The sequence below is a fragment of the Heptranchias perlo genome, chromosome 3 (assembly GCF_035084215.1).
Source record: "Heptranchias perlo isolate sHepPer1 chromosome 3, sHepPer1.hap1, whole genome shotgun sequence".
NCBI classification, from domain to species: Eukaryota; Metazoa; Chordata; class Chondrichthyes; order Hexanchiformes; family Hexanchidae; genus Heptranchias; species Heptranchias perlo.
This window is the reverse complement of record NC_090327.1, coordinates 34,950,120-34,972,029: the sequence shown is the minus strand read 5'-3', so window position 1 is coordinate 34,972,029 and position 21,910 is coordinate 34,950,120. Positions and strand designations below refer to the sequence as shown.

General features: G+C 46.4%; 1 protein-coding gene across 1 annotated transcript in view; it reads left to right on the top strand.

The window, feature by feature from the left end:
* The window catches only part of scap (SREBF chaperone), a 191,886-nt gene that overhangs the window by 145,478 nt on the left and 24,498 nt on the right, over nt 1–21,910 (top strand). Inside the window, exons 14-16 of the mRNA XM_067978770.1 lie at nt 6,222–6,437; nt 7,440–7,641; nt 17,124–17,239. Of these exons, the coding sequence (XP_067834871.1) occupies nt 6,222–6,437; nt 7,440–7,641; nt 17,124–17,239 (534 nt within the window). The remainder of the gene's footprint in view (nt 1–6,221; nt 6,438–7,439; nt 7,642–17,123; nt 17,240–21,910) is intronic.

Sequence of the window (21,910 nt, the reverse complement as noted above, 5' to 3'; positions counted from 1 at the left end):
AATATTTTCTTCTCATTTCCCCCCTGATTTTTTTTGCCATTTATCTTAAATCTGGTTACCAACCTTCTTGCCAGTGGAAACAATTTCCCCTTACCTTTTAAAGCCCCTCATAATTTTGAACACCTCTATTAAATTTCCCCTTAACCTTCTCTGTTCTAAGGAGAACAATCCCAGCTTCTCTAGCCTCTCCACATAACTGAAGTCCCTTATCCCTGGTACCATTCTGGTATATCTCCTCTGCACCCTCTCCAAGGCCTTGCTCTTGCATAATGTAATTACTCCTACTCTTTCTCCTCACTCTATTAATGACAATTTTAAATTGATGACCCTCTGTCACTAATTCCCCAAACAGAGTAAGTAGTCTTTCCCTATGCATTATCATAACGCTTAATAATTTTAAAAACCTCTATTAAATTTCCTCCTTGCCTTCTCTATTTGAGTGGAAATAGACTCAGTATCTTAATCCTCCCCCATAACCATAGTTTTGCATCCCTGGCATCATCCTGGTAAATCTAAGCTGTGTGCTCTCTATGGCTTCAATGTCCTTTCTGTAATGTGGCACCCAAAATTGCACACTCTGAAGTGTGGTCTAACCAATGTTTTACAAATTTATCATTACTTGTACTCTGTGCCCCATTTATAAAATTCAAAATGCTGTTGGCCTTTTTTTTAATGGCTTCATCTATCTGCATTCACACTTTCAGGAAAGTGTGTATTTGAATTTCTCGGTCTTTTTGTTAATCCACACCTTTCGTCGAATGTATACTCCCATTTCTTGGTTTTCTTCCCAAAACATATTACCTCACACTTATCCACATTAAATCTGCTAACCAGCCTGTATGCCTAAAGTCTTTCACAGTCTTCTTCACTGTTTGCCAAACCCCCTATTTTTGTATTGTCAGCAGATTTCAAGATTGTGCCAACTGTGCCCATGTCTAAGTCATCTATATATAATATATATATGTATATATATATACTGAGAACAAAGTGGACCCAGCGCAGACCCCTGCTGTACACGTCTTCCTCCAATCCGAGGAACACCCGTTTACCCTAACTCTGATTCCTGTCCATCAACTAACTTTTTATTCATTCTGCTATGTTTCCTCCGATATGCCTGAACTTTTCGAGCAAGCCTCTGGTGGGACATTTTATCAGATTCCATTTATCTATCCAATCAGCCACCTCTTTGAAAAGGACTCTTAAATTCGTCAAAGAGGATTTACTTTTCACAAATCTATGCTGGCTGGCCTTGATTCAACCATGAATATCACCACTAACTTTATATGTAGAAGATGAAGGGACTGAGTGTAATGTATCCAAGTTTGCTGACAATACAAAGCTGGGTGGGAAAGTAAGCTGTGAGGAGGACACAAAGGGCTTTATTTTAGCACCCGCGATCGGGTGCGTTCCTGGCGGGAGGGGCTCCGAAAATCGGGGATTCCCGGGGCGGGTCGGGAACCCGGCTCCAACCTGCCCACTTTCGGGTTTCCCACAGATGTGCTGACATGCGCGCGCAGCCCCCGCATGTGGGACTCCCGCCGGCAATTAAAGCCGGCAGGGTGCCACTTAAGCTATTTATCTTGGTATTTCAGGTCGTTTACAGACCTGATTAACGAGATATTTTAGGAGGGTTAGGATTTTACAAACAACTGGGACTGTTTCCCGTACTGGGGGAAACATTCCCAGTTCAAATGGACATGTGGCAGCTGCAAAGGTCCATTTGACAGGTGGTGGGGGGGGAGACCCTCACTCATTGCAGGAGGCCACTCCGTCACTTTGGACAAAGTTTGGCCTCCATCACCATCCTCCTAACAACAAAATTCACCAACTTGCACACTTACCCCGGGGTCCAGAGACATGTACCTACCTTGCAGACCCCCTCAGATGTACATCTTCCGGATGGGGGCCGCCGTAGCTGCAGTCATGACCTCCTCGGAGGGCGAACAGCATCACCGGCCACGCTGTCCACTTCTGACATGTGGAGCTCCACAACACAGTGCTGTGACACATCCACCTGCACAGCAGGAGGGAGGGCAACGGCAGAGAGCGATGCATCGCAGAGGGCACTACCCTCGCCACAGGGTCCACAGACCAAGGCTCAGCTTCCTGGACCTCTCTGAGCAGCAGTGCACACGGAGGCTCAGAGTCACTCGACATGTAGACGTGAACATCTGCAGCCTCCTTCATGCCGAGCTGCTCCCGACTGGCCCGAGCACCATCTTCTTACCTGTCGCTGTCAAAGTCACCACTGCCCTCAACAACTTCTCCTCCGCATCCTTCCAGGGTGCCACCGGGGACATCGCCGACGTCTCTCAGTCGTCTGCACAAAAGAGCCCTGCAAATACACCTACACCCACTCTGCAGTGACACAATGGGTGGCATCAGTTGTGGGTCTTCATTGTGATCCTCAGGAAAGGGCATTATTGCACAAACCAGACAAGATTCGCAAAGACGTGGCAGCAGTGGTGCCAATATAATATGTGATGTGAGTTGATCAGAAATTAAATATAAGTAAAAACCATGACAAACCCTCAAACACCCTTGTGCATCCCCTTCATGCTCAGGACACATTTGCCTTACACTTCCTACTGCACATATGTGATGCATGCCCTGTGGCTGCAGCACAGGTAGTGGCAGGTTGAGTGAGGCTGACCGTGAAAGAGATGCATGAGAGGGTGAGTATGAGATAGAGCCATGAGATTGTATGAGGATTGGGTTGAGAGGTAGTGGCGGGATGAGTACTGGTGAGGTGAGGTGAGGTGAGTAAGTGCAGGTAAGATGAGGATGAGGTTTGAGTGGGTGTGAGGGGTGATGTGACAGAGTTGTGTTGGCAGTGCAGAAGGAGGTGTGGGGTGGGGGCGGTGATGTGGCAGACGGAGTGTAGGGGAATGAGTAAGTGTACTCACTTTGGCTGACCTACTTAGGTCACTGCAGCGCCTCCTGCACTGTATGACGGTGCATGATATGTTGGTGGTGCAGGTGACCTCCTCTGCCACCTCGAGCCAGGCCTTCTTGGTGGCAGAGGCAGGCCGCTTCCTCCCGCCCGCTGGGGGGAAGATCTCTGTCCTTCCCCTCCTCCTCACCCCATCCAATGATACCTGGATTTTGTCATTTTTCCTATTTCTTGCAGCATCAGTCAGTGGAGGACTGCCCCTTTAAATAGAGCTCCTCCAGCTGACAGACCTTACTGCGCATGCGCAGTCCGCCCGCCGCGCAGCTCAGCAGCGGGGAACCCGGAACAAGAGGTAAGTGGATCCAATTAGCCTGCGATTGCGTTCGGGGCAGACTGATTTCACCGGGCGCGTTACCCACACGCCCAATCGCCTCCCCGCCGCCCTGGTAATATCGGGCCCAAAGAGTCTGCAAAGGGATATAGACAGGTTAAGTGAGTGGGCAAGAAGGTGGCAGATGGAGTATGATGTGGGGAAATGTGAGGTTATTCACTTTGGTAGGGAATAGAAAAACAGAATATTTTTTAAATGGTGAGAAACTATTAAATGTTGGTGTTCAGAGAGACTTGGGTATCCTCGTAGAAGAAACACAAAATGTTAGTATGCAGGTACAGCAAGCAATTAGGAAGGCAAATGGCATGTTGGCCTTAATTGCAAGGGGGTTGGAGTACAAGAGTAAGGAAGTCTTACTACAGTTGTACAGGGCATTGGTGAGACCTCACCTGGAGTACTGTGTACAGTTTTGGTCTCCTTATCTAAGGAAGGCTAAACTTGCCTTAGAGGCGGTGCAACGAAGGTTCACTAGATTAATTCCTGGGATGAGAGGGTTGTCCTATGAAGAGAGGTTGAGCAGAATGGGCCTATACCCTCTGGAGTTTAGATGAATGAGAGGTGATCTCATTGAAACATATAAGATTATGAGGGGGCTTGACAGGTTAGATGCTGAGAGATTGTTTCCCCTGGATAGAGAGCCTAGAACTAGGGGGCATAATCACAGGATACGGGGTCAGCCATTCAAGACTGAGATGAGGAGGAATTTCTTCATGTAGAGTGTTGTGAATCTTTGGAATTCTCTGCCCCAGAGGGCTGTGGATGCTGAGTCATTGAATATATTCAAGGCTGAGATGGATAGATTTTTAGACTCGAGGGGAATCAATGGATATGGGGATCAGGCGGGAAAGTGGAGTTGAGGTCAAAGATCAGCCATAATCTGATTGAATGGCGGAGCAGGCTCGAGGGGCCGTCTGGCCTACTCCTGGTCCTATTTCTTATGTTCTTATTGTTCTTATGTATTATGCTTTCTTGGTGATGAGGTGATTCAGGTACTGCTAAGAGTTGGACCTTGCTAGAAGGTTAGAATTTCAATCTCATGATCGTCTGGCAGTCAGACTTGCACTTCACCAGGACCTTGGAGTAAGGGAAAGACTAGCAGTATTGATATTCAGGGTATAACCAAAAAAAATCTTCCCATGCTTGTATTTAGTGGAATTTTCAAGTCACTAGCTGTTTTGAATACTAAACTACCTCTCATAGTTTCAAAAAAGATTATTTGTGAAATTGATTTGGTTTAAATTTCTAATGTTTCATCTGAGAGAGACATGACAATGGAACCTAAGAAGTTTTTTAAAAATTGTGTTCTTCAAATCTGTGGGTGAGCAAACTATAACTTCAGTGGGACAACGTACTTAAAATTACACTGTCTTTAAAGATAGAAAACCCTTCATCATACTAGATGGTAAGTTCATTTAAGCATCCAATTTTATGAAGCGGAAATCTTGTGATTACAACTGTGATTGAGCCAGCTAGTTGGTGGAATTTTTCATCATAAGAACATAAGAAATAATAGCAGGAGTAGGCTATACGGGCCCCAGTAAGATCATGGCTGATCATCGACCTCAACTCCACTTTCCCGCCCGATCCCCATATCCCTTGATTCCCCTAGAGTCCAAAAATCTATCTCAGCCTTGAATATACTCAACGACTCAACATCCACAGCCCTCTGGGGTAGAAAATTCCAAAGGTTCACAACCCTCTGAGTGAAGAAATTCCTCCTCATCTCAGCCCTAAATGGCCGACCCCTTATCCTGCGACTATGCCCCCTAGTTCTAGACTCTCCAGCCAGGAAAATCAACCTCTCAGCATCTACCATTAGAAGATGAGATCACCTCTCATTCTTCTAAACTCCAGAGAGTATAGGCCCATTCTACTGAATCTCTCCTCACAGGACAGCCCTCTCATCCCAGGAATCAATCTTGCGAACCTTCATTGCACCGCCTCTAAGGCAAGTGTATCTTTCCTTAGCTAAGGAAACCAAAACTGTACACAGTACTCCAGGTGAGGTCTCACCAAAGCCCTGTATAATTGTGGTAAGACTTCCTTAATCTTGTACTCCAAACCCCTTGCAATAAAGGCCAACATGCCATTTGCCTTCTTAATTGCTTGCTGTACCTGCATGCTAACTTTTTGTGTTTCCTGGACGAGGACACCCAAATCTCTCTGAACACCAACATTTAATAGTTTCTCACCATTTGAAAAATATTCTGTTTTTCTATTCTTCCTACCAAAGTGAATAACCTCACATTTCCCCATCTGCCACCTTCTTGCCCACTCACTTAACCTGTCTATATCCCTTTGCAGACCCACTGTGTCCTCCCCACAGTTTACTTTCCCACCTAGCTTTGTATCGTCATCACTTTGCTACTTCAGATGGATCAAGCTTTCCATTTGCTTCAGTTCAACAACTCCAGCTGCCAATGTTCTTTACATAGGGTTGACAGTCTGATTATCTAATGTTGTAGCTCCTAAATAACTAATGGAATGTAACCATAAGAAACAGAATGTTTAGCTGAATGTGTTTAGATATTTTAGCTACATTTATTTTGTGTTTTTTTGCTGTACTTCACCTGACTAGTAGTCCAGCAGAGTCTGCTTGGTGTCATGCCTTACAGGAAGACTCAGTAATTAAATGAATTCTTAAGCATCAGGCATATAAAGTGATATCTACCTGGCATTCCAAATATGTGTGTGTTTTTTTCCCATTACCTTTTAGTTTAGATTTGTTTTTATGGAACGATGCAGTCCACGTTCCGTAGACCTTTAAAAATCCAAGCTTGGTATCACTTACCACTTGATTTACCTCATCTTTATAATTGTTTTCGTAGTTGGCAGGGTCTTGCACAATGAATTTTGCCCTTCCTGTGAAACATTGACTAAAGCCACCAACTTCTGTTGGAACAGACCTCATTTTAATTGATACTTATTCATTTACAGATATGTCAGCATTCTTCCCATCATCCCAGTCTCCTTCCATCTGAATCTGCAAGATGCTGTGGATGCACGTCACCCTCAAGATGCAAAGCGATACCATTTCATGTTTCCAGCAGATGATGGAGAGGTAGAAAACATCGATGGAAACTGGGCAAGGGATCCAAATAAGCAACAGGCCTCCTCTAAACCACAAGTTCATTTAGACATCACTCTTTACAAGTAATGTCTTAGAAACCTAAATTAGAAAGAATGTTTAAAATTAAAGCCAATTGGCTTAAGTGTGATTCTCTTTCTGTGAATTAGTGTCATCAGCACACTAAATATGCATAGTGCCAGGATTGGATTTATATGTAGCTTAGTGGCACAAGGTAACTGTGATTCATGGGTTTCAACACATGCAGGTTTTATTGCAGTGAAAGTCCATTAAAACATGTTGTCTTTAGCTTCAGCTATCTGCTTGATGCCACTCACATTATTGCCTGTGGTGTCAACTCATGGATGATATCACATCCTGCATGATACAATCACCAAAAGGTTTCTGCACATGTGATTGAGCAGTTGTTATGTCAGCAATAACAAATGTTTACAAGTGTTGTCAGTTCTGTTACAGTTTGCATCATCTTGTAATCTGTTGAGAGTGAAATTATTAGTTTTTCCCCTTTTGTATTTTGTTAATGTTCACAGGGTAAGTTTGATGAAGAATGCCCTTTGGTCCATTTGAACTTGTCCTTTTAAAATACAACCTTGCATTTCCTGACTAAACGGTGCTTATGGGAGGAATGTAGTGCTTATCGAGCTGTTTACACTGGGAGCGATGCAGGTTGGGGGTGAGGGCCGTGACACCTTGTTTGGCCCCAATTTCTGCGAGTTAAGTTTGGAGACACTGGGGAGGGACTCTGCATACTGTTGGTTGGGATCAATGCTTCTCATGGCTAGTGGGTGGGTTGCTATGCTAAGGGGGTAGTTTATGCTGAGTGGATGCTCAAGAATGGGCCCCAGACTGCCTAGCATTTTCCTAGCTCCAGGCAGAGGTCGAGCAGCACTTGTTCTGATTGGAAAATGTCCCAATTCAGTATTTTTTTTATTTGCAGTAGTCATACGATTACTATTGGCCAAGATTGCTAGAAAGCAACATTATCTTGAAACAACCATGATTACTATTGGCCAATTAAATTACATTTTGATTTTAATTATTGATTTTGTTCTATTTCTCTCATGTAGAGTTGGAGCTCTCGGGTTGGCATCAGGAGTCCTCCTCGTAATTCTGCTCTTCTGCTTGTATAAGGTGTTCTGTCCAAAAACCTACGGCCAGGGTGGTCTCTCTCATGGGAGAAGGCGACGTGGGGACTTACCCTGTGATGACTACGGTTATTCACCCCCTGTCAGTGAAACCTTGCCACTGATTTTGAAGGGACACTTAATGGTAAGTGAATCTTTGGAAACCAGTATATCCCTGTATATTGTGATCTTGCTCATAGCCAAATATTTGCAACATTTTCTTGAAATGTGAAAGCATCATTTAAATAACAACAGTCACTTCACTTCAAAGTACCTCATTGTATGTGAAGCAGTTTGATACATTTGTGCGAAATGTGATTAGCTGCTATGTAAATGTATCTCTCTCTCTCTCTCTCTCATTCTCTCTCTCTCTCTCTCATTATTGGCTGAATTACTCTGTCAAGCTAGTTGTAATTGGCAAGGTACAGTACTGTATATCTGTTTTGATCTGGCCAGTCAAATAATATTCTACAGGGCATAACCAACATTGTGATGATAAAATGCTACAGCGTATTTTTGTTTTATTAGCTGAATGACTCTCATGCATTGGCTTAGCAAACAATCCAAATTAACAGAGGTTTATTCAGTACAATTGTATCATTGCCATAGCTACTGAGTCTACATTTAACCAAAATGTGTGTCAACCTTTTAAAAATTATTTAAATCCCCCTCCCCTGTAATCTGTCAGTGCCACACAACAGCTTGGACTGAGAGGGCATTCAAGAAATGTGCTCTTAGGTTTCCACCAATGCCACTGTATGTTCAGTTACTGGAAAGTGTGCGAGTAGCAAGCCCTTCAGTTTCTTTTTTCCTATGCTAGGCATCGCCCCCTGATGAGATTAGGAACTGAACCTGTGGGAGAGAGTCATTTACAGCTTAACCTAAATCCTACCTGTGGCTCAAGCCATTGGACCTCCCAGCATGTTGACTAAATCACCACACTTCACTTGTATAATGATTTTTAAAGAATATAGCGCAGTATTTAAAACATAGTGGGGATTAAATTGGATAACCCCTGAAAACGGACGCAGGGATCAAGCTACCCGATTAACCCACTCCCGGTTGTTGCGATGCAGGCAGCACGTTAAATTTGTGCTGCCTGCTGTTTTAAATGATTGCTGCGTGCAGCCAGCGCGACCCGCACTGTTGATTGGCTGCATGCTTTAGCAGGGGGCCCAATATCACGAGTGACTCACGCTTCTTAAAGGCAGCCTGCATCTCTTAAAGGTGAGGTGCGTGTGGCTGCAAGAAGTGGTGGGAGTTGTTCGTGAAATGATTCAGTGCTCTAATACTTTGAAGAATGGCTGCGCCTGGGAGAGAGCGTGCACCAAGGTTCTCTGATGACGCACTGGAGGCCTTGGTGCAAGAGGTGGAGAGAAGAAGGGGCATCTTGTATCCACAGGGAGGCAAGTGGCCCTCCAGACATATGCTGAAGAGGCAGTGGGAGGAAGTAGCAGCATAGGTAAATGCCAGGAACATAGCTCCAAGAACATGGATGCAATGCAGGAAGAAGTTCAATGATTTAACACGCGTTGTCAAGGTAAGTGAGTTCAAGCTTCAAGAAGCATATCCTACCAACTGTACCACTAGCGTCATCCACTGCTCAATTCAGACATCCCCATCACCCACCTACCAACAATCTTTTTCAATCAGCACTCAACCGTTCAAATCATATGCTTTATCTCATCCTCACACACTTGGCACTGTTGCAAGCCTCTCCCATAACTCACAGTTCACACACACTGGCAGCTATTCAACCATGACAGCCACACCACCCAAACATCTTGCAGGACATTCACTAGCACACTTCCCTCTTCCTTGCAGAAGAAGGTGGCACATAACAGGAGACAGCAACAAACAACTCGAAGCAGACAAGCGCACCAACACGTGTGAACCCCCATGGAGGAGTCAGTGCTAGCCATCGTGGGAAGGGGCATCACTGAGTCCATGGCCACTGATGGCGCTGGAAGGATCAATGATGAGGATCTCTGTATACCTAATCCTCCTTCTCTCTTCCCACTTTTCCCTCATCCCACAATCTTTCCTGACTCACAAGCTGCAGATGGTGCAAGCACACACTTCTTACTTTCTCCTCTCGTCTCACCATAACCCAACTCTAGTCCCTTTTTCATTTTAGGTACCCAAGAACTGGAACCTTTTCCATCACAGGGGGCAGAGGAAGAAGACAGTGATGATGAAGAGACACCGTCTCTTGATCTTACACTCACAACCACCAGCTCAGAGACTGACATTGCCCGTACTTTAGAGGCTAAGTTAGAATCTGCATGTGGTGAGACATCAGGCACAAGTGCGCAGGAGCCAGCACAGGCAGAAAGGATACCACAGGTGCCAGCTCGCCGGAGGGTGAGGTCGCACACTAGGTCTGCTGCAGAGGATTCAGATGAGGATTTTGATGGGCCAGGCTACAGAAGATGGCTGATGGGCGTACACAACCAAACGCTTGGTGCACTGGAAAGCCTGCCAGAAAGCCTGCGCACAGTGTCAAGGAGCATGGCGGAGTCCAGCTTCAACTTGGCACAGGGCTTTACGCAGAGCTTGGAGGCCCATTCTTTCCAACATGGAATGGGTGGTCACCTCCATCAGCACGCCTGTGGAACCCACCATGATACTTCATCAGATGACCGATGTAACAACTTCCATCAAAAGTCTGCCTGCTGCTATCGCAGCTCTGGTTGCCGCTGTTGAAAGCGGCTTCCAGGGCATCACAGCTATCCAGCAATCTGTTCTCTAACAGATCACCAGGATTGCTGAGGCGCTGCCCCGGGAGAGTGGCAGTTCCTCCATGGAACACGAACCTGCTGTCCTCGCTCAGGGTAATGGCATTCCTGCTCCCACGCTGCCAAGGAGTTCCAGGATTTTGACCCAGCGACGATGAAGGAATGGTGATATATTTCCAAGTCAGGGTGGTGAGTGACTTGGAGGGGAACGTGCAGGTGGTGGTGTTCCCATGCGCCTGCTGCCCTTGTCCTTCTGGGTGGTTAAGGTCACGAGTTTGGGAGGTGCAGTCGAAGAAACCTTGGTGAGTTGCTGAAGTGCATCTTGTAGATGGTACATACTGCAGCCACAGTGCGTCGGTGGTGGAGGGAGTGAATGTTTAAGGTGGTGGATGGGGTGCCAATCAAGCGGACTGCTTTGTCCTGAATGATGTCGAGCTCCTTGAGTGTTGATGTGGAGATGCCGGTGATGGACTGGGGTTGACAATTGTAAACAATTTTACAACACCAAGTTATAGTCCAGCAATTTTATTTTAAATTCACAAGCTTTCGGAGGCTACCTCCTTCCTCAGGTGAACGATGTGTTGGAGCTGCAATCATCCAGGCAAGTGGAGAGTATTCTATCACACTCCTGACTTGTGCCTGGTAGATGGTGGAAAGGCTTTGGGGAGTCAGGAGGTGAGTCACTCGCCGCAGAATACCCAGCCTCTGAGCTGCTCTTGTAGCCACAGTATTTATATGGCCGGTCCAGTTAAGTTTCTGGTCAATGGTGACGCCTAGGATGTTGATGGTGGGGGATTTGGTGATGGTAATGCCGTTGAATATCAAGGGGAGGTGGTTAGACTCTCTCTTGTTGGAGATGGTCATCGCCTGCCACTTGTCTGACACGAATGTTACTTGCCACTTATCAGCCCAAGCCTGGATGTTGTCCAGGTTTGAGGAACTCCTGCAGCAATGTCCTGGTGCTGAGATAATTGGCCTCCAACAACCACTACCATCTTCCTTTGTGCTAGGTATGACTCCAGCCACTGGAGAGTTTTCCCCCTGATTCCCATTGACTTCAATTTTACTAGGGCTCCTTGATGCCACACTCAGTCAAATGCTGCCTTGATGTCAAGGGCAGTCACTCTCACTTCACCTCTGGAATTCAGCTCTTTTGTCCATGTTTGGACCAAGGCTGTAATGAGGTCCGGAGCCAAGTGGTCCTGGCGGAACCCAAACTCAGCATCGTTGAGCAGGTTATTGGTAAGTGCCACTTGATAGCACTTTCGTCGATACCTTCCATCACTTCGCTAATGATTGAGAGTAGACTGATGGGTCGGTAATTGGCCGGATTGGATTTGTCCTGCTTATTGTAGACATGACATACCTGGGCAATTTTCCACTTTGTTGGGTAGATGCCAGTGTTGTCGTTGTACTGGAACAGCTTGGCTAGAGGTGCGGCTAGTTCTGGAGCACAAGGCTTCAGCACTACGGCCGGGATGTTATCAGGGCCCATAGCCTTTGCAGTATCCAGTGCACTCAGCCATTTCTTGACATCATGTAGAATGAATCGAATTGGCTGAAGACTGGCTTCTGTGATGGTGGGGATATCGGGAGGAGGCCGAGATGGATCATCCACTCGGCACTTCTGGCTGAAGATGGTTGCAAACGCTTCAGCCTTGTCTTTTGCACTCACCTGCTAGGCCCAGCCATCATTGACGATGGGATGTTCATGGAGCCTGCTCTCCTGTTAGTTGTTTAATTGTCCACCACCATTCACGACTGGATGTGGCAGGACTGCAGAGCTTTGATCTGATCCGTTGGTTGTGGGATTGCTTGGCTCTTTCAATAGCATGCTGCTTGCGCTGTTTAGCATGCATGTAGTCCTGTGTTGTAGCTTCACCGGGTTAGCACCTCATTTTTAGGTACGCCTGGTGCTGCTCCTGGCATGCTCTTCTACACTCCTCATTGAACCAAGGTTGATCCCCTGGCTTGATGGTAATAATAGATGTGGAGATGCCGGTGATGGACTGGGGTTGACAATTGTAAACAATTTTACAACACCAAGTTATAGTCCAGCAATTTTATTTTAAATTCACAAGCTTTCGGAGGCTTCCTCCTTCGTCAGGTGAACGATGTGAAAATGTGAGGGATATGCCGAGTGAGGGATATGCCGAGTGAGGGATATGCCGGGCCATGAGGTTACAGATTGTGGTGGAATACATTTCTGCTGCTGATGGCCCACAGCGCCTCATGGATACTCAGTTTTGAGCTGCTAGATCTGTTCTGAATCTATCCCATTTAGCACGGTGGTAGTGCCACACAACACGATGGATGATGTCCGCAGTGTGAAGACGGGACTTCGTTTCCACAAGGACGCTCCTACCAATACTGCCATGGACAGATGCATCTGCGACAGGTAGAATGGTGATAACGAGGTCAAGTAGGTTTCTCCCTTGTGTTGGTTCGCTCACCACCTGCTGCAGGCCCAGTCCAACTCTATGTCCTTCAGGACTCAGCCAGCCTGGTCAGTAGTGATGCTACCGAGACACTCTTGGTGATGGACATTGAAGTCCCTCACCCAGAGTACATTCTGTGCCTTTGCTACCCTCGATGCTTCCTCCAAGTGATGTTCAACATGGAGGAGTACTGATTCATCAGCTGAGGGAGGGCATTAGGTGGTAATCAGCAGGAGGTTTCCTTGCCCATGTTTGACCTGATGCCATGAGACTTCATGGGTTCCGGAGTCAATGTTGAGGACTCCCAGGGCCACTCCGTCCTGAGTGTATATTACTCTGTAGCCACCTCTGGTGGGTCTGTCCTGCCGGACAGGACATAACCAGGATGGTGATGGACGAGTCTGGGACGCTGGCTGAAAGGTATGATTCTGTGGGTATGGCTATGTCAGGCCATTGCTTGACTAATCTGTGGGACAGCTCTCCCAATTTTGGCACAAGTCCCCAGATGTTAGTGATGAGGACTTTGTAACGTCGACTGCGCTTGGTTTGCCTTTGTCGTGTCTGGTGCCTATGCTGGGTGGTCCGTCTGGTTTTATTCTTATTATGCCTCTTTGTAGTGGGATTGTACAACTGAGTGGTTTGCTTGGCCGTTTCAGAGGGCAGTTAAGAATCAGCCACATTGCTGTGGGTCTGGAGTCACATATAGGCCAGACCGGGTAAGGATGGCAGGTTTCCTTCCCTAAAGGACATCAGTGAACCAGATGGGTTTTTCCGACAATCCGATAGTTTCATGGCCCACCATTACTGATACTAGCTTTTTATTCCAGATTTTATTAAATTAACTGAATTTAAATTCTCCAGCTGCTGTGGCAGGATTTGAATTCATGTCTTCGGATTATTGTAAGGAGTCGTACAACACCAGGTTATAGTCCAACAGCTTTATTTGAAATCACAAGCTTTCGGAGCTTTGCTCCTTCGTCAGGTGACTAAGGAGGAAAGCTCCGAGAGCTTGTGATTTCAAATAAAGCTGTTGGACTATATCCTGGTGTTGTACGACTCCTTACATTTGTCCACCCCAGTCCATCACCAGCATCTCCACATCTTCGGATTATTAGTCCAGGCCTCTGGATCACTAGTCCATTAACATAACCACTGTGCTATAGTACCCAATGTTTGCATAATTTAATGAGTGAATTTATAAATGTGGATTTGAATTTACATTTGGTGCTGGATTTTATTTTTGCTGTAAGCTGAGGGAGGAACCAATATGTAATCATAAGGAGGACGATTTGTGAGAGACGAATGGTAAGGAGTGTGGGACTTTTGGTGAATAGGGAGGTTCAGTTGAGGTTACTGTATCGTTGATTAATAATTTGATCACGTAGAGCCCTGGCAGAAAGGGCCTGTCCATGTTGTAGTCTCCTCCTCTTCCTCCTCTTGCACTTCCTCCTCCTCTTGCTTATCCTGCTCAGGTTCTCGCCTGATAGACGGTGGCAAGGGCTGTTCCCTCATAATGGCCAGGTTGTGCAGCACGCAGCAGACTACGACAAATCTGGTTACCCACTCAGCTGAGTGCAGCAGGGCTCCTCCTGAGCAGACCATGATGTGGAGATGCCGGTGATGGACTGGGGTTGACAATTGTAAACAATTTTACAACACCAAGTTATAGTCCAACAAATTTATTTTAAATTCCACAAGCTTTCGGAGGCTTCCTCCTTCGTCAGGTGAATGGTGTGGAAATGAAATTTTCGAATCCTTCGCATTTTAAAATCACAGAACAATGCCTGGTGATTACTGCCCGTTGCCAAGGCAATCACAGTGAGCAGACAGAAAGGTGTCACCTAAAAAGGCCACCGAATATACAAACCCCCCCAAAAAAAGAGAGAGAGAGAGAAGGAAGACAGTCAATGACCCGTTATATTAAAAACAGATAACATTTGTTCGCTGGTGGGGTTACGTGTAGTGTGACATGAACCCAAGATCCCGGTTGAGGCCGTCCTCATGGGTGCGGAACTTGGCTATCAATTTCTGCTCAACGATTTTGCGTTGTCGTGTGTCTCGAAGGCCGCCTTGGAGTATGCTTACCCGAAGGTCGGTGGCTGAATGTCCATGACTGCTGAAGTGTTCCCCGACAGGGAGAGAACCCTCCTGTTTGGCGATTGTTGCGCGGTGTCCGTTCATCCGTTGTCGCAGCGTCTGCATGGTCTCGCCAATGTACCATGCTTTGGGGCATCCTTTCCTGCAACGTATGAGGTAGACAACGTTGGCCGAGTCACAGGAGTACGAACCGTGCACCTGGTGGGTGGTGTCCTCTCGTGTGATGGTGGTATCTGTGTCGATGATCTGGCATGTCTTGCAGAGGTTACCGTGGCAGGGTTGTGTGGTGTCGTGGAGGCTGTTCTCCTGAAGGCTGGGTAATTTGCTGCGAACTATGGTTTGTTTGAGGTTGGGTGGCTGTTTAAAGGCGAGTAGTGGAGGTGTGGGGATGGCCATAGCAAGGTGTTCGTCATCATTGATGACATGTTGAAGGCTGCGGAGAACATGGCGTAGTTTCTCCGCTCCGGGGAAGTACTGGACGACGAAGGGTACTCTGTTGGTTGCGTCCCGTGTTAGTCTTCTGAGGAGGTCTACGCGATTTTTCGCTGTGGCCCGTCGGAACTGTCGATCGATGAGTCGAGCATCATATCCCGTTCTTACTAGGCCATCCCCACACCTCCACTACTCGCCTTTAAACAGCCACCCAACCTCAAACAAACCATCGTTCGCAGCAAATTACCCAGCCTTCAGGAGAACAGCGTCCACGACACCACACAACCCTGCCACGGTAACCTCTGCAAGACATGCCAGATCATCGACACAGATACCACCATCACTCGAGAGGACATCACCCACCAGGTGCACGGTTCATACTCCTGTGACTCGGCCAACGTTGTCTACCTCATACGTTGCAGGAAAGGATGCCCCAGAGCATGGTACATTGGCGAGACCATGCTGACGCTGCGACAACGGATGAACGGACACCGCGCAACAATCGCCAAACAGGAGGGTTCTCTCCCTGTCGGGGAACACTTCAGCAGTCATGGACATTCAGCCACCGACCTTCGGGTAAGCATACTCCAAGGCGGCCTTCGAGACACACGACAACGCAAAATCGATGAGCAGAAATTGATAGCCAAGTTCCGCACCAATGAGGACGGCCTCAACCGGGATCTTGGGTTCATGTCACACTACACGTAACCCCACCAGCGAACAAATGTTATCTGTTTTTAATATAACGGGTCATTGACTGTCTTCCTTCTCTCTCTCTCTCTCTTTTTTTTGGGGGGTTTGTATATTCGGTGGCCTTTTTAGGTGACACCTTTCTGTCTGCTCACTGTGATTGCCTTGGCAACGGGCAGTAATCACCAGGCATTCTTCTGTGATTTTAAAATGCGAAGGATTCGAAAATTTCATTTCCACACCATTCACCTGACGAAGGAGGAAGCCTCCGAAAGCTTGTGGAATTCAAAATAAATTTGTTGGACTATAACTTGGTGTTGTAAAATTGTTTACAACTGAGCAGACCAGGCAGCAGAAGTGTTGCTTGAGGACTCCTATGGTGTGCTCTATGATGTTCCTTGTGGCCGAATGGCTCTCGTTGTAGGCCTGCTGTGCACATGTGCGTGGCTTCCTGACAGGAGTCATGAGCCATTTCATGAGGGGATAACTCATGTCACCCAGTAGCCAGCCTTTAACTTGCTGTGCTAGTTGAAATATAGGTGGATCAGAGGACTGAAGAATGAACGAATCTTAACTGCTGCCAGAATAGCAGTTCTAGTGCACACCAATATCGAGGTTTATTGGATTCAGTTTTACAACTTGTTCTAGTGGGATTTGATATCATGACTCCTGAGTTACGAGATTAGTACCACAAATATTGTACTACCTGTTGAGTATGCTCAACTAAAACCACTGGAATGTAAATTCTTTTAAGCAATTTTTATATAAATAAATCAGTCCTTTGGGGAGGGGGTGTGTTCAAATAGTGTCACCTCAATCCGTTGACCTAATTTCATGTGGTAATTTTCTCATTATTGTACCTCTATGTTTAATACATTAGACTAGTTAAGAGTATTCTGTTACCAAATTATGACTTGGTGCAGTCCTAATGATTGACATTACAATTTTGGAGTCGGCTATTAAGTTGAAATGTTTACTAAAGAGCCTTTAAAGAAGAGAACCAAACATTCTTGGGTAATACTACATTGAGTCAGCGATCCACATTTCGCTGTAGCCTAGTGTGTTATTTTTATTGCATAGGTGTACGATCCGATATTGGCCCATCAAAGACTGAAGCCTGAAAACACTTAGAACTTTCTGTGTATGCATTGATCCCGTAACCATGATCCCTATACATCCCCCACTCCTCCTCCATTGGTTACAATGTATTTTTATTAATCTCTCTACCCTAGGATATCGAATGCTTGGCCAGTGATGGGATGTTGCTGGTCAGCTGCTGCCTATCTGGACAGATCAGAGTGTGGGATGCACAGACTGGTGATTGCCTGACTGTCATACCAAACCCAGGGTAAAGTATTCATTCACTCATTCTGGGTTGTTTTTTTACATCTCAGGGCCAACATCCCTTAAATTTTCTTTTTAATCTTCTTGTGTTTAGGTAGCCTATACTCAGTGTTCTGTAACAGATAAACTAGGTACAAGGTGATGTAATTTTGCTGTTAGACTTAATGCAGTAAATTTTAACCCCCGAGAATGGGCGGGTTGGGGGCAGGAGGGAGTAAAAATATTCAGTTTTCAGAGCAGGATGGCATCCTGACTCCAACACTCCTGCTTCTGGGTTTAACCCAGGCAGGTTTGTCTTCGTGTGGAGAGCAGACATCAGGCAGTCCTGCCCCCACTTAAATCTAGCGGGCCGAAATGTAGAAGGACAATGTACCTCGTTGAAATACTTGAGGTACTTAATATTTTGTGTACTGGAATAATAAAATGAATTTAACCTTACCTGTTCGGGTTTCCCATCGCTTCCCATTCACATCAGGTGAAAGCAGGTGGGAAGGGCAGGATCCATGAGGCGAGTGCCTTTATTGCACTGCTTGTGGGCCTGGAGGAGCAGGATTGCTTCATCCAGGCCCAATAAGCTCACCTGGCCAACAGGACTCCCGCAATCAGCTGAGCCGGCCCCCCCCCCCACCCCCAGATGATGGACCCTCCCCACCCCATGGTAGACCCCACCTACCTCCGACTCTTCACCCAACCTTCAGCGACCCCCAATCTCTTCATCAGCCCCCCGATCTCTTCCTCAGCACCCCACCCCCCCCCCCCCCCCCGATCTTCTCTCCGCACCCCCCTCACCCCCACCCCAATCTTCTCTCCAGCCTATGATTCCTCCCTCTGATCCCCGGCTGCGGCCTGCAGCAACAAGCCTTCCTGGCCGACAGCCAGCCAGCCTGTCAATCAGGCTAGCTGCCGGGCGCGAAACCTGGAAGTGAAATTGATGGGCCTCATTAAGGTTGCAATCGCAAATCACGATCCGCCTACTTACATTCCAGGTTTCGCGCCTGGAAATTTTCCCCCTCGCTCCCTTCCCAGCTCTCAGTTAAAATTTACCCCAATGTAACCAAATTGTTCACTGTGGTGAAGAGTTCAACTACAAGCAGAAACAAGTTAAAATCAGGAAGTTAGTGGTACAAAGGAAAGTCAGAAAGGACTTTTCATCCAAGGAGTAATAGAATGCAAAATGATTTACAAAAAAAGGCCATTGAAGTGGACAGTGTGAAACTAGTGGGGTGCCGCAAGAATCAGTGTTTGGGCCTCAGCTATTTACAATCTATATTAATGACTTAGATGAAGGGACCGAGTGTAATGTATCCAAGTTTGCTGACAATACAAAGCTAGGTGGGAAAGTAAGCTATAAGGAGGACACAAAGAGTCTGCAAAGGGATATAAACAGATGAAGTGAGTGGGCAAGAAGGTGGCAGATGGAGTATAATGTGGGGAAATGTGAAGTTATTCACTTTGGTAGGAAGAATAGAAAAACAGAATATTGTTTAAATGGTGAGAAACAATTAAATGTTGGTGTTCAGAGAGACTTGGGTGTCCTCGTAAAAGAAACACACAAAGTTAGTATGCAGGTACAGCAGGTAATTAGGAAACAAATGGCATATTGGCCTTTATTGCAAGGGGGTTGGCGTACAGGAGTAAGGAAGTCTTACTATAGTTGTACAGGGCTTTAGTGAGACCTCACCAGGAGTACTGCATATAGTTTTGGTCTCCTTTTCTAAGGAAGGATATACTTGCCTTGGAGGCGGTGCAGTGAAGGCTCATTAGATTAATTCCTGGTATGAGGGGTTGTCCCATGAAGAGAGGTTGAGTAGAAAGGGCCTATAATCTCTGGAGTTTAGAAGAATGAGAGGTGATCTCATTGAAACATATAAGATTATGTGGTGGCTTGACAGAGTAGATGCTGAGAGATTGTTTCCCCTGGCTAGAGAGTCTAAAACTAGGGGGCATAATCGCAGGATATGGGGTCGGCCATTCAAGACTGAGATGAGGAGGAATTTTTTAATGCAGAGCGTTGTGAATCTTTGGAATTCTCTACCCCAGAGGGCTGTGGATGCTGAGTCATTGAATATATTCAAGGCTGAGATCGATAGATTTTTAGACTCGAGGGGAATCAAGGGATATGGGGATCAGGCGGGAAAGTGGAGTTGAGGTTGAAGATCAGCTATGATCTGATTGATTGGTGGAGCAGGCTCGAGGGCCGAATGGCCTACTTCTGCTCCTATTTCTTATGTTCTTATCTTAGCAGGTTTAATAGGATAGCAGTTGCATTTCTTCAGCTAATGTCTGTCAGGTTTAAACCAAAACAGAACCTAACTCCAAATTTAATAATGAGCTAGTCATGAGCTGATTATGCTGGTAGAATTTATGAGTGGCATAATAATTGTATGCCACAATTATCAACTGTATGTTTGTATTTTTTCACACTATTATGATTAAGGGTCAAAAGACTCTTCCATAATAATAATTTTTTTTTTTATTATTCATTCACGGGATGTGGGCGTCGCTGGCGAGGCCGGCATTTATTGCCCATCCCTAATTGCCCTTGAGAAGGTGGTGGTGAACTGCCTTCTTGAACCGCTGCAGTCCGTGTGGTGACGGTTCTCCCACAGTGCTGTTTGGAAGGGAGTTCCAGGATTTTGACCCAGCGACGATGAAGGAACGGCGATATATTTCCAAGTCGGGATGGTGTGTGACTTGGAGGGGAACGTGCAGGTCGTGTTGTTCCCATGTACCTGCTGCTCTTGTCCTTCTAGGTGGTAGAGGTCGCGCGTTTGGGAGTTGCTGTCGAAGAAGCCTTGGCAAGTTGCTGCAGTGCATCCTGTGGATGGTACACACTGCAGCCACTGTGTGCCGGTGGTGAAGGGAGTGAATGTTTAGGGTGGTGGATGGGGTGCCAATCAAGCGGGCTGCTTTATCTTGGATGGTGTCGAGCTTCTTGAGTGTTGTTGGAGCTGCACTCATCCAAGCAAGTGGAGAGTATTCCATCACACTCCTGACTTGTGCCTTGTAGATGGTGGAAAGGCTTTGGGGAGTCAGGAGGTGAGTCACTCGCCGCAGAATATCCAGCCTCTGACCTGCTCTCATAGCCACAGTATTTATATGGCTGGTCCAGTTAAGTTTCTGGTCAATGGTGACCCCCAGGATGTTGATGGTGGGGGATTCGGCGATGGGAATGCCGTTGAATGTCAAGGGGAGGTGGTTAGACTCTCTCTTGTTGGAGATGGTCATTGCCTGGCACTTATCTGGCGTGAATGTTACTTGCCACTTATGAGCCCAAGCCTGGATATTGTCCAGGTCTTGCTGCATGCGGGCTCGGACTGCTTCATTATTTGAGGGGTTGCGAATGGAACTGAACACTGTGCTGTCATCAGCAAACATCCCCATTTCTGACCTTATGATGGAGGGAAGGTCATTGATGAAGCAGCTGAAGATGGTTGGGAATAGGACACTGCCCTGAGGAACTCCTGCAGCAATGTCCTGGGGCTGAGATGTGTAACTGTACAGTTTGCCTATATAAGTAAAATTATTTGGTTATAATTTTTTTTTAAGAAGTCAAGTTTCCTGTTACAGTGGAGAAAAGTTATCCCAGGTCTACTTCCTCTCACTGCCAGTCTGATCAGGTCAGTGATGAAGGAACTGTCTGTGTCCCATTGCAACTCTGTTCATTTTAATGGAGATCCTAACGGCAGACCAGTTTGCGAGCCAATCTGGGGCTAGCTAACAGCAGGAAAACCTTTACCAGTTGGCTGTGCTGCCTACTTTGCCATTGCCATTTTAGAACATAAGAACATAAGAAATTGGAGCAGGAGTAGGCCAATCGGCCCCTCGAGCCTGCTCCGCCATTCAATAAGATCATGGCTGATCTGATCCCAACCACAAATCTAAAGAACACAAGAAATCGGAGCAGGACCCGGCCACATAGCCCCTGGGCCCTCTCCGCCACCCACAGGGCATTGACCGATCCGAACTCAGCTTCATGTCCAATTTCCTGCCCGCTCCCCATAACCCCTAATTCCCTTTACTTCTAGGAAACTGTCTATTTCTGTTTTAAATTTATCTAATGATGTAGCTTCCACAGCTTCCTGGGGCAGCAAATTCCACAGACCTACCACCCTCTGAGTGAAGAAGTTTCTCCTCATCTCAGTTTTGAAAGAGCAGCCCCTTATTCTAAGATTATGCCCCCTAGTTCTAGTTTCACCCATCTTTGGGAACATCCTTACTGCATCCACCCAATCAAGACCCTTCACAATCTTATATGTTTCAATAAGATCGCCTCTCATTCTTCTGAACTCCAATGAGTAGAGTCCCAATCTACTCAACCTCTCCTCATATGTCCGCCCCCTCATCCCCGGGATTAACCGAGTGAACCTTCTTTGTACTGCCTCGAGAGCAAGTATGTCTTTTCTTAAGTATGGAGACCAAAACTGTATGCAGTATTCCAGGTGCGGTCTCACCAATACCTTATATAACTGCAGCAATACCTCCTTGTTTTTATATTCTATCCCCCTAGCAATAAAAGCCAACATTCCGTTGGCTTTCTTGATCACCTGCTGCACCTGCATACCAACTTTTTGATTTTCTTGCACTAGGACCCCCAGATCCCTTTGTACTGCAGTACTTTCCAGTCTCTCGCCATTAAGAAAATAACTTGCTCTCTGATTTTTCCTGCCAAAGT